We start from the raw sequence: 17462 nt of genomic DNA, 5'->3' as shown, positions 1-17462 counted from the left end.
ATAGTGAATTTATCTTTGTAGTTAAATATTTATTAGTAAATAAGGTCAACTGTTTCTTCAATATCGTATGCTATTGTAAGTAATAACAGTTCTAAGATTCCTCGAGGTATTCATCTTTTATAGAGTCTAGTCAACTGTATTTATTGCCTACAGAATTATTCTAGAAGATTTTTTTATACATTTAAAATCTAAAATCGAATGAACTTTTTGATATTTTGTTAGTTTATTCTATTTATGTATTGTATACTCATAATGTTTTAAGAATAGTATTTGTATAGTAAGATGTTTTTATTGTATAAGGCATTTAATGTTATTAAGTGTTTTTTTTTTTAGATTGTAAGTATAATCTTGCCGCTGCAAAAAACGCTAGAGCCAAATTCTTAGTGACTAGTGTTTTTTCTAACATATGAAATCTTTTAGATTCAAATACGAGCTGTTTTTATAATGATTAGTGTGTTCAATTTACATTATACTTAACAGAAATTGAGTGTAAGACCTCTCATAAAAGTATTTTATATGCTGTCAAGTACTTTGTATTGCGGTAACTATATTGTACAAAAATGCTTGACATTAAAAAATTGAAGTTCAAACTAAAAGATTTTTATTTCCTTTAACCTAGTATTGTTTATAGTTTTATATGAAATATATTATTATTTCAATAGGAAAACAAGATCGTCTCCTGGAATGGCTCCAATTTATTAATTGTTGGTTCGAAGTTTGTACCCAATGCACAAGCGTTTACACTTCAAAATTTTGTTTGTTCTCGACCGGGTTTCGCAGTGTGTCGTGCCAAATCTTTCTGATGGCATAATATTTTGGATGTTATGCTAGTCAAAAATGAAGTTTTAACTTTTTTTTTTATACAGTAATAACACATGATTGTGTAAAAATGTTGATATTATCTAATTCAATTTAGTTATAAAAATTATCCTTAATAAATTATAGGAATCGAATTAGAATTGATTGATTCTCAGCAAGAATTATGATAATAGACATATATTATAACGCAATTATAACTGTATTTATGGTATTATTTATATATTTACTGTATTAATGGTATGTCTATAAACAGAGTAGATTTGGGTTGACTGAATGAGCAAAAAATTGTACATTGATATTTTATTGGACTTTTTTACTATAGTTTTTCACTATAAGCTGAATCTTTTGAATCTTGAAGTTCTCATATGTTCCATACCACGAATGTATGACATTAGTCAAAGAAATATTATATTAACATATATATTATAACATCCATAAGTCTTTTAAATTTAAAATATTATTTTTCATTTGGTACAAATGTCTGTTTATGTATTCAATTATATTGATCTTATTAATTTAAATAAAAAAATACGTCATCAGAATATAATTTATATTAAATATTATTTATTCTTCTAGAAGAATAATAAATAAAAAATAACAATACAAATTTGTACTACAAGTCATGGTGAAATTATTACAAAATAAAATATAGTGATGTTGATATTTTATTACAAATAAAAGTTATTTTACATTATTAAAAGCTTGGGTAAGCTGTGTCAATTAGGAGGACGTTTTCAGATTTCAGCGTCTTGGTCTGTATGGTGAAGGGGACATTGTTATAGCGTAGCTTGCAAGGGCGGTCAGGGCGCGCCATGAAGCAAAGCGTGTACAGAGCGGTTTCCAGCTCGGGAGAAGTGCCTACGAACATTACGATCTCTGGTGCGTCTTTTGTTTCACTCAGAATAGAATGCTGTTTGAGGATCAACCCTTTCTGTAACAGAAACATAACTTGAATTTAAAAAAATTGAAAGAATTTTAAGTAGCTACAGGATTTTTAGTAATATTTGAAGTACGATTAAAGATACGGGTTAGGAATGTGTAAGAAAGATTAAAAGTCGTTGTGTTCCAAACAACTTACCCCAGAAAGGTCGAGTTTATCGATGTAACCCATGTAGTTAGCTTTGTTGTCCATTTCGCGTTTAGCAAAGAACAGCCAACTATGTAGTCCTGTAAAAGATAATTGACTAATAATTATTACTCGTATACAACAGCTGAAATAATTCAAATGAAAAAAGTGAAAACTGAAGTATGTAAATGACATTTTTACACTATAACTTTGCATAGTACGATACAACTTAATTAAGTACGCTATCCCAAATTACCAATGTTTACTTATTATCAGTGTTGGGCAAATTTTAATTGCAAGAACAATTAAAGATTAACAATTAATTAATTGTTAATTGTTACTAATACAGTTAACAATTAATCAATTGTAATTGTGGAAAATCACAACTAACAATTAATTAATTGTTAACTGTCTTAGTAACAATTAACAATTAATTAATTTTTAATTGTTTTGTTAATTTTAATTAAAAAATAACAATTAAAAATACTGCTATAATATAAAGCTGGTATATATAAATATACAATATACCCGTGTGGTTCCGGGTAGTAGAATAGTGCCCACATCTTTTCATGTTGTTAAATAAATATGTTAGCAACAAATAAAAGACTTGAACGAAGACGACGACTTGAAATGTTTTTGTTTTACATCTACGCTGCGGAAATATTGATCAATGCAACTTTATATTATATAATATAAAAATAAACACTTTTTTTTCTGTGGAAAGAGAGATTTAGAAAAAATAAGCTATACAAGAGCCTTTGACCACATTTTTATTCGTCTGAAGTCTAATACTTATAGCTTAATTTTCCTATATCTTTACTAATTTCATTTTGATATATAAAGTTAATTGTTAGTTTTAATTGTTTTATAAAACAATTAAAAAAGTTAATTGCAATTATTTTAATTGTAAGTTGCAATTGACATACGTTAATCAAATTAATTTAATTGCAAGGTGCAATTAAAAGTGTAATTGCGATTAATTTAATTGTAATTAAATTAATTGCAATTACTTTTTTAGTCAATTAATAAAATAATTGACAATTGCTTGATTAATGCCCAACACTGCTTATTATGTGAATATGATCTTTACACGAATGTAATAAGTTGTAATATCATATGACCTAATATATTCGTCAATTTGACACGTCGATTTACATGCACTTTTTCTCAGGTTGAAATGACACTTGAATCAATAGCGTCGAATGGCGCGATAGGGAGCTATTTCTATTGGTTGATAAATCGGCAGTAATCGGTTTTATTCAATTTGCCGATGCTACACCTAAGTTGTGTCGTACTTTAGTTACTTATCTTTAAACTAAATTTAAATGCAGGATTAACTATTATGGTACCATAATACAGTACCTAATACATCATTCGATTTGAGTTCAGCCATGAAAATGTTTTCGAAGGCGCAGCTGCATTTGCACAGGCCAGTCCAGTGGCGTGCGTATTTGGTGAACCAGATCTTCTTCAACAAATCCACTTGCTCTTTGTACTCGTTCATTTGAGTCAGACCTTAAATCGTATAAAATAATCTATATTAAGGTATGATGTAATGGAGCTGGTGCAACTCAAAATATTAGCTAAATGAGAAAGTAGTGAGGTAATTGAGAAAATAGGAATTTTTATATACATATAAAATACTAGCGACCCAACATCAATTAGAAATTTTTAAAACTGTCATCGTCTTTTTACTATATTTTCCATGTATTCTATACAAAAACCTTCCTCTCGAATCTATTAAAAATAACCGCATTAAAATCCGTTGCGTATTTTTAAAGATCGAAGCATACATAGAGACAGACCGCGGTAAGCGACTTTGTTTTATACTATGTAAAAAATTATAATAACAGAATTACTAAGATAATTTTTCATGAGACAATAAATACTTATTTAGTTTCGATGTTCCGATTAAAAAGGGAATAACAATTGAATATGTCCAATGGAAATCTTTGAAACAAAGTACTTAAACGTTATTATAAGAAGTCATTATTTCTTGAACATGACTGACTGCATTCGCTGATTTGATTTAGTCATAATAATAGTCATCACTCACCTTTGCTGGCGAGGAATGTCATTAGACTTCTCATCGGACCAGTGGCCAGAATTGTGTTAATGTATGTCACCTGTTCTGTTTCTTCCTACAATAATAATATTACATATAATGATTTATATTAGCAGTTACAAAGTAAATTAGCAGTATATCAATCGTCAAAGGTATATTGAGTTTCGTATTACAATTAATCAGTGACGTATTCCAATGTACATTCGTGTTAAGTTTTTTAATTAAAATACAATTACAAGCGTGGGTCACGTATATACTGTGGTATGCGTAAGTTATCTTAGAAAAAATATAAGTAATATACACGTACACAATAATATACATTAAATCGTGCACATTTTCCGTTGCATGTATTTGTTCCTGTTCTCATTTTTGACATATGTTTTGCTTTTTTTATTTTGGTTTAATGACATAAATCATTGGAGTAAAGCCACCGAAAAGCAGAGAGCGCGACAATATGATTACTTACATTAGGTGTTACGAACTCAGGTCTGATCACGTTTTTGTGATAATTGTCGAAGAGAGCAGTAAATGGTCTAATTGTCGGTCCATTCCATACATTCTCAGGAACCGACAATAATCTGGAAACAAAAGATTCAGTTGTTATTTATTTAAAATTAGGCTAAATAGTAACAATAATGATTGGACTCGTGCATGATATGTTTATCTGAGCTAACCCCTTGTGACCTCTTAAGATCAAGAGTATTATTTACTAAGAATTGGTTATTAAACTAAATATTATTTAGAGAATATGTATCTGCATACCTAATATATGAAAATAAAAATATGTAGGTATAATTTTCGACTAACTATTGCTTAATGGCGTTTGACGGTGTGAAAGTCAAGGGTTCGTCTTAATCTTGACCCCTGGGGCTCTCGTAATAACACCCATTACTAATAGGTAATACAGGTTTTGCTGGTTTTAGACGACTGTTGGTAACTTAAATAAATTCTATTTCGTTCTTGATTTTTGAATAAACTTTATGTGAAACACTGAAATGTAATTTAACTCGCAAAGAACTTATAATGGTTTACTTTGAAACTATTACAAATAGGTTAATGTTTTTAAATTATATTGTATTCTGTATGTTGTGAAATCATAATGACTATTAATCTGTGGCTAGTTCGTTCCTTGCCGAGTCGTCTAGGTAAAACCAACATTCCGAACCGGTGGTGGCGTCACCACAAATGACATGATATACCGTTTATGCTGTTACGGGATAATTATCTTGTTATTATTAAATAATTTACTTCATATTACATTCAGGAATTATTAAATCTTATTACTTACTGATAGTTAAGGATAAAATCAAAATTATTAAATCTCGTTTGCAAAATGAATAAAATATAGATTAAAAAAAAGCATATGATCATTTGCATTAAAAATTATGTGTGCCGGTACGAGTTTTAAAGGAACAATAGACATTATGTGATTGCCGCTATTTATAAAGAGTTGATTATGCTATTTACATATTAATAGTGCTTACTTCGATTGCGCTTCGTCGTTCTTGGACATGGGACTGGTTTTGCCTTGCAAATTGACCTGAATGTAGTTGAACGCGTTGTTAACATCCGCGTTGAACATTTCTTCGCTGATACGGAGCAGGTCATCGTCAGTCGTCGAGTCTTGTACTTGACGCAACATGTCCTCATAACTCTTCTTATGAGCATAGTCAACGACACCACCGACAACAGTTCCGATTTGTTGCAATGTATTCGTTGCGGTGTTTCCCTGCTGACCGGTCACCGAGTTGCTGATCAAATTCGGCAGTATACTGTTGAATATCTGACCGGCAGCTGATGCGATATCATCAGCGCGGCAAGCCGCTACACAAAGAAGGAGAGTTAGTGTCAGTTTCATCTTGGACTAATGTAACGTTTGGACTAGTAGCGCGATCACGGCGCACTAGTGATCTCTGAGGCCAAACCGAGTAAGCGATACAACACGACCTTTGGGTGACGTCATCCTACATATACGATATACGGCATGTTATTGAGATTCAAACTGCGGATTTCCAGTTTTAAAAGCGGTGACTGTCCTGAATGCTTGATGCAAAATGCTACCTTTCTGGCACGGTAAACAAATTTGACCTCCATATTTAATTCGGTGGTAATCTAGTGTACGATATCAAATATCACGTGAGTTAGTCGTATTGAATTTCTGCGCGTAGGTTCTTCATATCAGGAAACTAATAATGTACCGTCTTTAGTTGCAAACTGAGCTCATTTACGTAAACATAAAAAACTATATAATATACTTCCTCTTTTTAAGGGGTCTTGACGAAGCAGTCATAATAATATTAATTAGCAAATGCTAGTGCACCGTTTACCATTACCATTCGCTTCGTTTCACTAAATACAGGCAAAGACTAGTACTTGAAGTTTTATTTGGGTTATGATCTGAGAGTGACAGTTTTTGAGTCACTTCGAATTTGATCACATAATCTCTAAAACAACATTTACTGTTGAATAAAAAATGTCGCAGACGTCGCGAAAGAAGTGATATGTCATTGGGTGTTAGTGAGGCGAATCATCGTTGCTCTTTTTACATTTTGTAATTTACTTTTTACGATACAAGCATTAATACAAATTAAAATAAACATATCCTAATGTTAAGATACACTTATATATAATAGATTGTTTCTTAATAACATCAATCAATTTGTAATTATCATTTGACATATCTAAAAATAAATAACATTCATACCGGTGGTAGATTTGAATGTATCTACCACCGGTTTGGAAAAATCTCGCGACAATAAGCGCCAAGAAACTCGGTTGATATATATTCTATTAGAGTAGGTATTCTACTTTAATTTTTACAAATACTAAAGTTTTTACAGTGACTTTAGTTACAAATAAGCACACTATAAAATCATTAATTACTAGCTCTCAGACTACAGGTAAATGATTTGAATATTGAGTCGTTTCTATTTATGATAATAAAGTTTATTGTATACTGTTATGCGCTTCAAAATCTGACTATAGAATTCTAAAAGAAAGTCAGAGAAGAATTAATAACATGTTCAGCAAACGGTTGCGGGCGAGTGCGCACGTGAAATGCAACTGTTGCGTGTCCCGCAGATGCGTTGCGGGAAAATCGTATATTACTTTATGTATTATGCATCACCCGACCATCTCGGTGTCCGAGAACAGTTACCGTTCCGTATGTGTTAATATTGATAACAGGTATATTCAAAACTTTGTTTGGAAATAAAATTAACATGTCTCATATCAATATATCAATATTTTTAAATACATTTTTCAATATTTACCGATATAAGTATGCTGAAATCCTTCTGACCGATTTTGGACACCGCTTTGTGTGAAACTAGTTAATTGTGCATATTCTAGTACTTTCTATTATCACATTTTCATAGTCGTATGGAAAGGCAATCACATGAAAATAAGGCGCTGGACCAACAGCTTTCAACCACCAACTTTGATTGGACCAACTCGAGTGAGACCACTCATTCCCTCACTCTAATAGTCCGATGATATGGCAATCATATCAAAGACAAAGATCAGGCGTTAGACCAATCACCAACTGATTTCCAACTAACCACACCACCAACTTTGATTGGACAAACTCGAGTGAGATCACTTATTCCCTCACTCTAACAGTCCGATGGTACGGCAATAATATCATAGGACAGACATCAGGCGTTAGACCAACTGCTTTCTAACTAACCACACCACCAACTTTTATTAGACCAACTCGAGTGAGAGCACTTATTCCCTCACTCTAACAGTCCGATGGTACGGTACGGTATACTGTTATGCGCTTCAAAATCTGACTATAGAATTCTAAAAGAAAGTCAGAGAAGAATTAATAACATGTTCAGCAAACGGTTGCGGGCGAGTGCGCACGTGAAATGCAACTGTTGCGTGTCCCGCAGATGCGTTGCGGGAAAATCGTATATTACTTTATGTATTATGCATCACCCGACCATCTCGGTGTCCGAGAACAGTTACCGTTCCGTATGTGTTAATATTGATAACAGGTATATTCAAAACTTTGTTTGGAAATAAAATTAACATGTCTCATATCAATATATCAATATTTTTAAATACATTTTTCAATATTTACCGATATAAGTATGCTGAAATCCTTCTGACCGATTTTGGACACCGCTTTGTGTGAAACTAGTTAATTGTGCATATTCTAGTACTTTCTATTATCACATTTTCATAGTCGTATGGAAAGGCAATCACATGAAAATAAGGCGCTGGACCAACAGCTTTCAACCACCAACTTTGATTGGACCAACTCGAGTGAGACCACTCATTCCCTCACTCTAATAGTCCGATGATATGGCAATCATATCAAAGACAAAGATCAGGCGTTAGACCAATCACCAACTGATTTCCAACTAACCACACCACCAACTTTGATTGGACAAACTCGAGTGAGATCACTTATTCCCTCACTCTAACAGTCCGATGGTACGGCAATAATATCATAGGACAGACATCAGGCGTTAGACCAACTGCTTTCTAACTAACCACACCACCAACTTTTATTAGACCAACTCGAGTGAGAGCACTTATTCCCTCACTCTAACAGTCCGATGGTACGGTAATCATATCATAGGAGAGACATCAGGAGCTAGACCAACTGCTTTCCAACGAACCATATCACCAACTTTGATTGAACCAACTCGAGTGCTATTTGAACCCAGCAGATATGATAAATAAATGAATAATTGTCTAAAAAAATGAATATTAGTTGCTATTTGTAAATCATCTAATTAAAACAAAAAAATATAAGAAGAAACAAAGGTCTGGACTGTGACAGGTGACATCACTGAGGCAATTAAATATGTATTTATGTACGTATGTATGAATTAAGATTAATACATGTACATAATATGATTAGGCGGAACCTGGAAACAGTTCCATCACGGTACCCAGCGTTTCAGAAGCGGTTACAGAAGGTTACGCTGCGAACTTCCTGACTTCTGAGTTTGACCATTCTTGATCAACCTTTGGAAGTAATTACTTTAGTAAGATGTATCCTGTATAAGCTAACATTCTTAAAAAAGAAATACAACAATACTATGTATTGATGTTTTAATACCTCAAAATATGTATCTGATGAGTGGGCCCAGATGGGTTGGCCCAAAATTCTATGACCAAGTGAAAACAAAATAGCTATTAAATAAATAAAGTGGCTCAATTGAAATATGATGTCTTACGTTATTATGGTTACTCGTATATGCGACGACATACATGCGATTAATTCACAGCCACCACACGTGCTATTTATATCCCCACTTGTAGCATCATAGAAACTTCCGATTTTAAAGCGTACTCATGACAAGGTGCGAATGAGATCATTGTTATCCGGAATACATATTAATACGTACAATACATACTCTCAGAGCATTTTAGTATGAAATATATAAACGACATAATTGCTTAATAACAGATTTGAAATAACTAGTAAGAATAAAAGTTCATTTTTATTATTGTTTTGGTTTTTAACCTCCTCCATTCTTTTGAGTTGCGTAAATTTTATTAAATAACTGAATCCATAGTTTAATAGTTACAAAATAATTTGTCTTCTTTTTTCGAACGTCGAATTGCAAAAGTCAGATAGAGGAAAATCTAAGTTAATCTATTTAAAAGTAATACAAATTTCGTAGTATGGTTATTGATGGTGTATATAAATGTAAAGAAATATTTAAAACATATATATACATAGCAAAGGATTGATTATGAGAAACGCGAAAAATCTCTGTTCAAATCTCATTCAAATTAAAACATTTAAAATTCAACCTCTATAGTGTATATCAAACATGCTATCGTGAGGTCACGTTAGCAAAGGTCAATGAAAAGGCAACAGGCAATTCAGCTTGAACAGTGTTTCGAGAACGCTAAGTCGACATCCACAAATATTCACCGCAAGACGCAAATAAGCCTCCATTTTATATCATTTAGTATTTTATTACTGTGAAGTGTTTTAAAGTGCTTAAACATGAGGATCTACGCATTCGTTTTGTTATTTTGTTTGTATTCTGTCGAATGTAAGTTATTTTGATTTATTTCACCTTGCTTGTATTTATTTATTTATTTATTTTTGTTTAAATGTTCTTTTATAAGAAGAACAGATCAAGAGACAAATTATTTATAATATGATTTAAAAGATAAAAAAATTAAATTTTATGTGCACGATTAGAAAACATAAAATTTAAAGATGTCTATGGCGCAATATGAGCAACGATGTAAGTAGCATGAAAACTGTTTGCAGTCTCTTTGTTTCTTACAACCTAAAAGTTTGTTTATTGTTAAGTTTTTTATTTAATGAATCTGTTGATACCTGCAAACTAAAATGAAATTTCTTAAAGGGCAACAACATTTTTCGTTCGTCGAACAACGTTCATTAATAACAGAATTTCTATAAATTGACTTATATTCCACAATTGTCATATTTGAGTTTTTTCGATATGTAACACCTAAACAAATATGCTAGAAATCTAGCCGTAAAGAACTGAATAGTAACCGTATATATTTTTGTATACAGCACATATATTTTAAAGTATTATACTGATAAATGAATGTAATCGAAATTGCAAATTTTAAAAGATTTCTTCCGAATCAAAACAAAAAAACATACATTAAAAACATTTTCTTCTTTCGCTTTTTTTGCTATTCCTAAAAAACGCACTCTGTCCTTTACGCCCTTTGTAATCCAGTTAGATATTATTTTAATTGTGTTATAATCTTTTGCAATAAATTGCTGAATCATATTTCATAAAAACAATAATAAAACTTAACTTTGATTTTTTACAGGTCGCAAAGCTATTGTGCCGATAAGCAAAAATGCTAATATTGATTTTATTAACATGGAAGCAGGAGGAGTGAGAGCTCCTAGTAATATTCGTCCAGGTACGGCGCAGGCTCCGGCTCAAGCACCGGTTCCTACAACAGTTAAGCCAGCTGTACCAGCACCAGCTCCTCAACCAAAGAATCCTACACCTACAGTGGCTCCTGTTGCTCCAACTAAGCAAGCACCAACTCAAGCTCCTACACTAATAACTCCAAAACCCGTTAATCCTACTCCTGCTGCTAAACCCATAACCACTCCTGGTCCTGGGAGTGTTAAGCAACTCATTACCTTTTATGACAGTCAGGGCAAAGCCAGCCCTATTCGCCCATACTCGTATAGCCAGGCTGTAAAACAGGGCTAAATAAATAAATAAAATATGCAATAAACGTTTTGTCACTTTAATATTTAGTTTTATTGAATCGACTGCTTCAGTACGTTAGTAATAAAGTATATGCGTTGTTACGGCTTGTCTCTTAGGAGTCAACGACCGCTATATCAGCCGGATACATCTCGTGACAGAAAAGGCACATTAAGGCGTAAACAATTGCCGCAAAGCCTCCTATTGTAACAGAGAAAGTGACGGCGAACAGACCATGGGGTGCGATTGTACACTAATTTATTGACAGTAATATAAGGATATAACTATTATTGTAAAACGATATAAAATTGCGTGAACCAGTGAAAGGCAAATATTACATTTGGAAAATATAACTTTCGAAATTCCACATAGATTTATTCAGTCTAATTTTCGTATGAAAGTGAAATTCAATGTTAAATTATTAGCCCGTGTTAGTCTGACTCGTGGATAACGTATCATTCTGCGCTATAAATTACGACTAAATAAATAAATGATAATTTGTTATTATAATATATTCATGATACTTTAACTGCATCTTGGGTATCTATTTACTGTTTTCTATTGATCGGCTTTGATCATACTAAGATTCAAATAAGTCTTTTTCATAAACACGATATATTTTTTTTATAATAAGTACTGAAAACCAGATATTTACACCACACTATGTTTTAAATGTTTATTTATTAATATTCTTAACAATTAGTCCTATGTTTTAAGAAATTAGCATTAAAATAAACTTCTATAAATCTTTCTGAGCATAATTAGGTCTACAAGTTAATAATTTAGTAGCTTAGGATAAATTTTTAAACACTTAAAACTTTTATTAACCTACAAAAAGTCTGTTGAATTTAATTTTTGCTATACAAAAAGTTTTTGTAAGATTTCAACAACAAAATTAAAATGCTATTATTATAACTTATAAGCACGTCATCCTTGTACAACCTTGACAGCTGGTATCCGGGTAAAAGAGGGCGGATGGCATGCCTAGTTGAGTAAAATGTGCCACTTTCACTCTCCGCTGTGAGTCACAGTTGCGTCGTCAGGACCTTCTACGTTCTCAATGTACAACATTAGTATTATGCAACACGTCCGCATTTAAAATGAAACAATAACAATGATTCATTACAATGCCTGTTTATTATATAACGAAAGTTATTAGTACTAAAAATATTGTACGTGCTGTATTGTATTGTTTTTATTTTATTATTGAAAGCACAGATTGATGACATGGATAATCACTACATACTTGGTAACAAAGTCGCTTTTTCTGACCCTATATCCCTATGTATGCTTAAGTATATAAAACTACGCAACGGATTTTGCGTTTTTTTTTTTAATTTAATAATTTAATAGCTAGATTGATTCGAGAGAAAGGTTTTTATATATAATAAAATGACAATATCAATAAATAAATATTGATAATTTTATAAGTTTGTAATGTTATGTCGTAAATTAACAAATTCTGTAGTAAATATATTTAATATCAGTATTGCACATGTGCAAAGCCGAGGCGGGTCGCTAGTCAAATAAAATAAAATAAATAAGCAAAATATTCGATTGTAAGAGGATATCTTTGCTCATAGTTCATATACCAGTTGGTTTATAGTCTGGATTGCCGAGTTAACTCCAAGTAACAAGATACGGTATTATAATAATTAGAGCAGGGATGTCTTGGTCTCCGGGAAATTGAATAAAACAGTAATGCGCGTCTTCATTTTATTGTTACTGAACCCTAGCTTTCACTTGTAGGATAATGTTACATTCAAGTAAGTAATATATGTAATCATTACATGCAAAATAGTCAAAAGTAATGAAGTCTGTGAAGATAAAATCAACAAAAACTCTGGCATACTAATGCATCCCAAATATCAGAATCTGAGTTATATCTCTGATGCCTTTTGTTACGCTTTGAATCGTCAAACTATGGATATCCTCATTAGTAAGTAACTCTTATTTGCCCGTAAAGCCCGTCTGGGTAGGTACCACCCACTCTTCAGTTTTTTTACCGCCAAACTTAAAATAACAGTACTTAGTATTGTTGTGTTCCGGTTTAAAGGGTGAGTGGGCCAGTGTAACTACAGGCACAAGGGACATAACATCTTAGTTCCCAAGGTTGGTGGCACATTGACTATGTAAAGAATAATTAATATTTCTTACAGCGTCATTGTCTATAGGTGATGGTGACCACTTGCCATCAGGTGGCCAATGTGCACGTCCGCCAACCTATACCATAAAAAAACTTGATTTTTACCGCATTATATTTAAGAAGTGAAAAGTCGAAAATAAAAGTGACATGATATTAGGATTAATGACTTTCTATTTCATTTAATCGTGTAACTACGGGTACCCTCAAGGCCGGAAGCCAGAGGCATTTAGAGAGTCATCAACTCTTCTTTTCACAGGAATTTATGTAATATTTATATACAGGGTTACAGGTTAAGTCGACCGAAATCCTTTAAGAGAGGATAGATTCCATCATCATAAACTCCGTCAAAGACACTAATATCTTGTATACGGCGGCCAGGATAACGTACTATGTATTCTTCACGTGCTCGTGAAGATACACAGTTGCAGTACCCATAACAAATCAGAATATCAGCATATTCTTCATTTGTAAAGGTCATCATTTTCAACAGTTCCAAATCAGAAATACAAATCAAGGTCCAGTTAACAAGCACAGTCACGAATAGGAAGAAACAGTCCAGAAAACATGCCAAATCGAGTAAAAAACCAAGAGCACTATGTATCGCATCTACCACGGACGAATCGCGTAAGCAGACTGAATAAGGAATTAAGGAATTACCAAAAAGCACACACAATAACAACAAAATAGTTTTTACCTATGCCTCTCGTACCTATTTACATTGAAAAATGTCCCCCTCGCACTCATTGCAGGACAACAGGCGCTGCGATCGGCTTAACGTTTGTTACTCGGGCGTCTTTGTTTAAAGATTTTTTCCAAGGATTCTAATAATACCCTATGTTATTATATCTTATCGGAAAGCTGAAGAGCCGTAGATATTGTTTAGCATATCTGCAGTACATCTGTCATAGACTTTTTTAAAGATATCTTAGAAATAAAAAATATATTTTTTAAATGTAATTATTTTTTTTAACAATTGACTGTCTACTACGACTCATTTGGTATAGTTACTGGCAGTTTTGTAGCTTAAAATAATAAAGCAACTAATCTTCTACTCAAAAATAGCAAAAAGAATACAAAATTGGGACACAAAACAAAAATAAAGGGGCAATCGTCAAAAAATCTGTCATTTTTATAAAATAAATTCAAAGGCCAATAACTTGAGAAGGGTTAGGTTTAGGATATGGGGTTCCATAGTCAAATCGGTTAGGAATGATGGAATCTATCCTCTCTTAAAGGATTTCGGTCGACTTAACCTGTAACCCTGTATAACTAGTTTTAAAAGTGTAGTTCTTGAAACTTAAATGAAATAGTTGAGATAGGTCGTGATTTCGAATTGTGATTGGTCTGCTACAAGAAATTTCTCGAATATCGTTTCATAAAAATTTCTAAGGGAAGCCAATATAACTCGTTTTAAGTGATAAAGAGATCAATGGTAATATAATTTAGGTTATAATATTCATATAGTAAGTCATAACTTTTCAGTTTTGATTCGCAATACCGTTGCGATAGTTATAAAATAGTAGATATTATTAGGAAGTTAGTTTTTATACATTGGAACACTTTAAATATAAAGAAAACAAGAATATACGAGTACATCTCGTTTTTAAAGTAAAATCGATTTTTAATTTAATACATATTTTAATGTTGACCACATTGCTTTTTCTAGCAATATTAATCGAAATCAATTGATATAAAAATAAATATCGTGTATATTAATTCTAGACATCATATTTTGAAGTATATCTTCAATTTCGAGTATAAAATCCATATGAAAATATTTAGTGAGATGTTCCTTTAAAAAAAGTATAAACTTAAAATATTATCTTTCACTAATCACGGGCGTGAGCAAGCGTATGCGCATTTTGAGGTACACTCTTTTCTAATTTTTCTTTTCACTCATAATCCAGTGATCACGACCAGAGACAGAGATCGCGTAGGATCGTGCAGTACCGGTGCGTAACATTGCAAAATTCCCTTTATAGAGTTTAGTTATCAAACAAAGTATTAAGACTCTTTAAATAAATTTAAATAATAAGGGTATCCGGTATAGAGCCTACTTATAGCCTTCTGGCATGATGTCAATGTGGCGTTTTTTCATAAATACCAAAGTGATGAGTGGTGAATAAAAGTCCCAATGCGGTGAAAACAAATATACAACAATATACTACGTGGGTTAAAATTATTTTGACATAACCTTGTGAGAAAAGAAATACGGGTGTTTCTTAATATTTTGCCCCTGGGGTAAATTGAATCACGACACCTACCCATATGGTAGCTACGTCACTGATGATACAATAGATAATTAGTTATTATGCTTACTAATTTCCCATATTCCTAACAAACAAAGGAACTTCAGGTGTTTGATCTGTTAAGCCAACGAGACGCTTAAAAAGCTAAAGATAGAAGTTCGACTAATTAATAATAGACAAACAACATCTTGGGAAAAAAAATAGCTTATCTCGAAACAATAGACGTTCTACCTTCCAACTAATCTGCACACAATAACAAGATATCGTTTTGTGACTACATTCATTCTTCACTTCACTTCACTCGGCGAAAGTGGTTTTATATTTTGTAGTCATGTGAAAATTTATTTAAAAATCTTAGCAAACGACAACAATATTTAAATGTGAATTAAAAACTTTGAATGTTTTAATAAAAAGAAATTAACATTTCCGATGTTATTAGTAACTGGTTATTTTGTATTTGTTTAACATAAATATAAATTTTTATTTTATGGTGTCTAGTTTAATGCGGATGGAATGATTTAACGCAATACGTATACGCAATAAGTTTTTAGTTATATATACATACATAATATATGTTATGTTACGATGTTTTGAGTTTCTTTAAAGACTCAAAGAAATAACGAAGCGTTTAAATAAAATTAGAAATTCGAAATTCAAATTAAACGTTATTCATAAAAGTTAGAATTCGGTGAGTTTATTTTGCATCCGCTTATTCTTACTTTCCTAATATCTCTACGGACTTATTATATATCTTAGATCCGCCCTCATTCCACTGCATGCGCGTCACTGCGGCCATTAACTACATTGAATAACCGACGCCTGTTTCATTTTAATGGTTCCTTAACGTATAAGACTTACACAATACGTAATTTCGGACCATGGGTCAATGGCATGCTATTACGCCGGCCACGTACGTAGGGCGTATTTACTCATTTCTTATTTAGACTGATTATTTAATTGTATTACATATTTTTGTTTTTTATTTAAGTCTTATTTTTAGTTTTGTAAAGTAAAGTAATAGCCTGTAAATTTCCCACTGCTGAGCTAAGGTCTCCTTTCCTATTAAGGAGAGGCTTTGGAACATATTCCACCACGCTGTTTCAATGCGGGTTGGTGGAATGCACATGTGGTAGAATTTCGATGAAAATTAGACACATGCATGTTTCCTCACGGTGTTTCCCTTCACCGCCGAGCACGAGATGAATTATAAACACAAATTAAGCACATATATATAGTGGTGCTTGCCTGGGTTTGAACCCGCAATCATCAGTTAAGATGCATGCAATCTAACCACTGGGCCATCTCATTTTTAATTTTGTAATCATAAAAAAATATTGTAACCTACTTTTTTTTTTCAAGTAATATTCTGTCAATCCTTAGAGTAAGTACTTAGAGTTTTGACACTCAAAGTAATTTTTTGCAAAGTCCTAACACGTATGATTTTCGAGTTCCGCAATAGATTATCAAAAACAGCGCTTCCTTAAAATGTTATTCTTTTCATTGTTTTCTTCCATTAACATACTATTGTGTGTTAATTTAACCATAAGCTTCTTATTCATATTGTCACTATACTACAAGTTTAGTCTCGTGAGTAACTTAACCCAATTTCATTGTGACATACAATTGTTATGCAAAGCGGATCTAAAGAACAGCGTTGCTCGATACGATACAGTAAGTTAAATATATTTTTTTGTTTTTGTGTGTTACTTTTGAAAGGTATTTGTTCAATTGCTTCGAAAGTATTGCGTTAGGTATCTGAGTTAATATGAAACTATACTGAATAAAGTTTCAAACTCCGCCATTATGTAACGCTGAAGAGTTTATTTTGTTATTTCTTTGAATATAAATTTCAATACCTGTCTCACCTGAAAAAGAGTATTTGCGATAGTTACTTGACGACAGTGACAGACGCTGTCACTGATATGGATAT

The 17462-nt window shown here is 32.3% G+C and overlaps 2 protein-coding genes across 2 annotated transcripts; one reads left to right on the top strand and one right to left on the bottom strand.

Moving 5' to 3' along the window:
* Window positions 1–1352: 1352 nt before the first annotated feature.
* Window positions 1353–5896, bottom strand: LOC124532705 (endoribonuclease CG2145-like). Its single transcript, XM_047107737.1, has 6 exons — window positions 5435–5896; window positions 4417–4528; window positions 3942–4026; window positions 3248–3400; window positions 1898–1986; window positions 1353–1750 (listed from the first exon to the last, which is right to left on the bottom strand). The coding sequence occupies exons 1-6, from the start codon at window positions 5806–5808 to the stop codon at window positions 1514–1516; spliced, it is 1050 nt and encodes a 349-aa protein (XP_046963693.1). The 5' UTR covers window positions 5809–5896; the 3' UTR covers window positions 1353–1513.
* Window positions 5897–9675: 3779 nt separating this feature from the next.
* LOC124530377 (gamete and mating-type specific protein A-like) lies at window positions 9676–11181 on the top strand. The gene is made up of 2 exons (XM_047104533.1): window positions 9676–9976; window positions 10743–11181. The coding sequence occupies exons 1-2, from the start codon at window positions 9928–9930 to the stop codon at window positions 11138–11140; spliced, it is 447 nt and encodes a 148-aa protein (XP_046960489.1). The 5' UTR covers window positions 9676–9927; the 3' UTR covers window positions 11141–11181.
* Window positions 11182–17462: the final 6281 nt, after the last annotated feature.

This window comes from Vanessa cardui, chromosome 1 (genome assembly GCF_905220365.1).
Source record: "Vanessa cardui chromosome 1, ilVanCard2.1, whole genome shotgun sequence".
NCBI lineage: Eukaryota > Metazoa > Arthropoda > Insecta > Lepidoptera > Nymphalidae > Vanessa > Vanessa cardui.
Note: the sequence above shows the minus strand (reverse complement) of the source record. Positions and strands in the feature narration are given on the sequence as shown.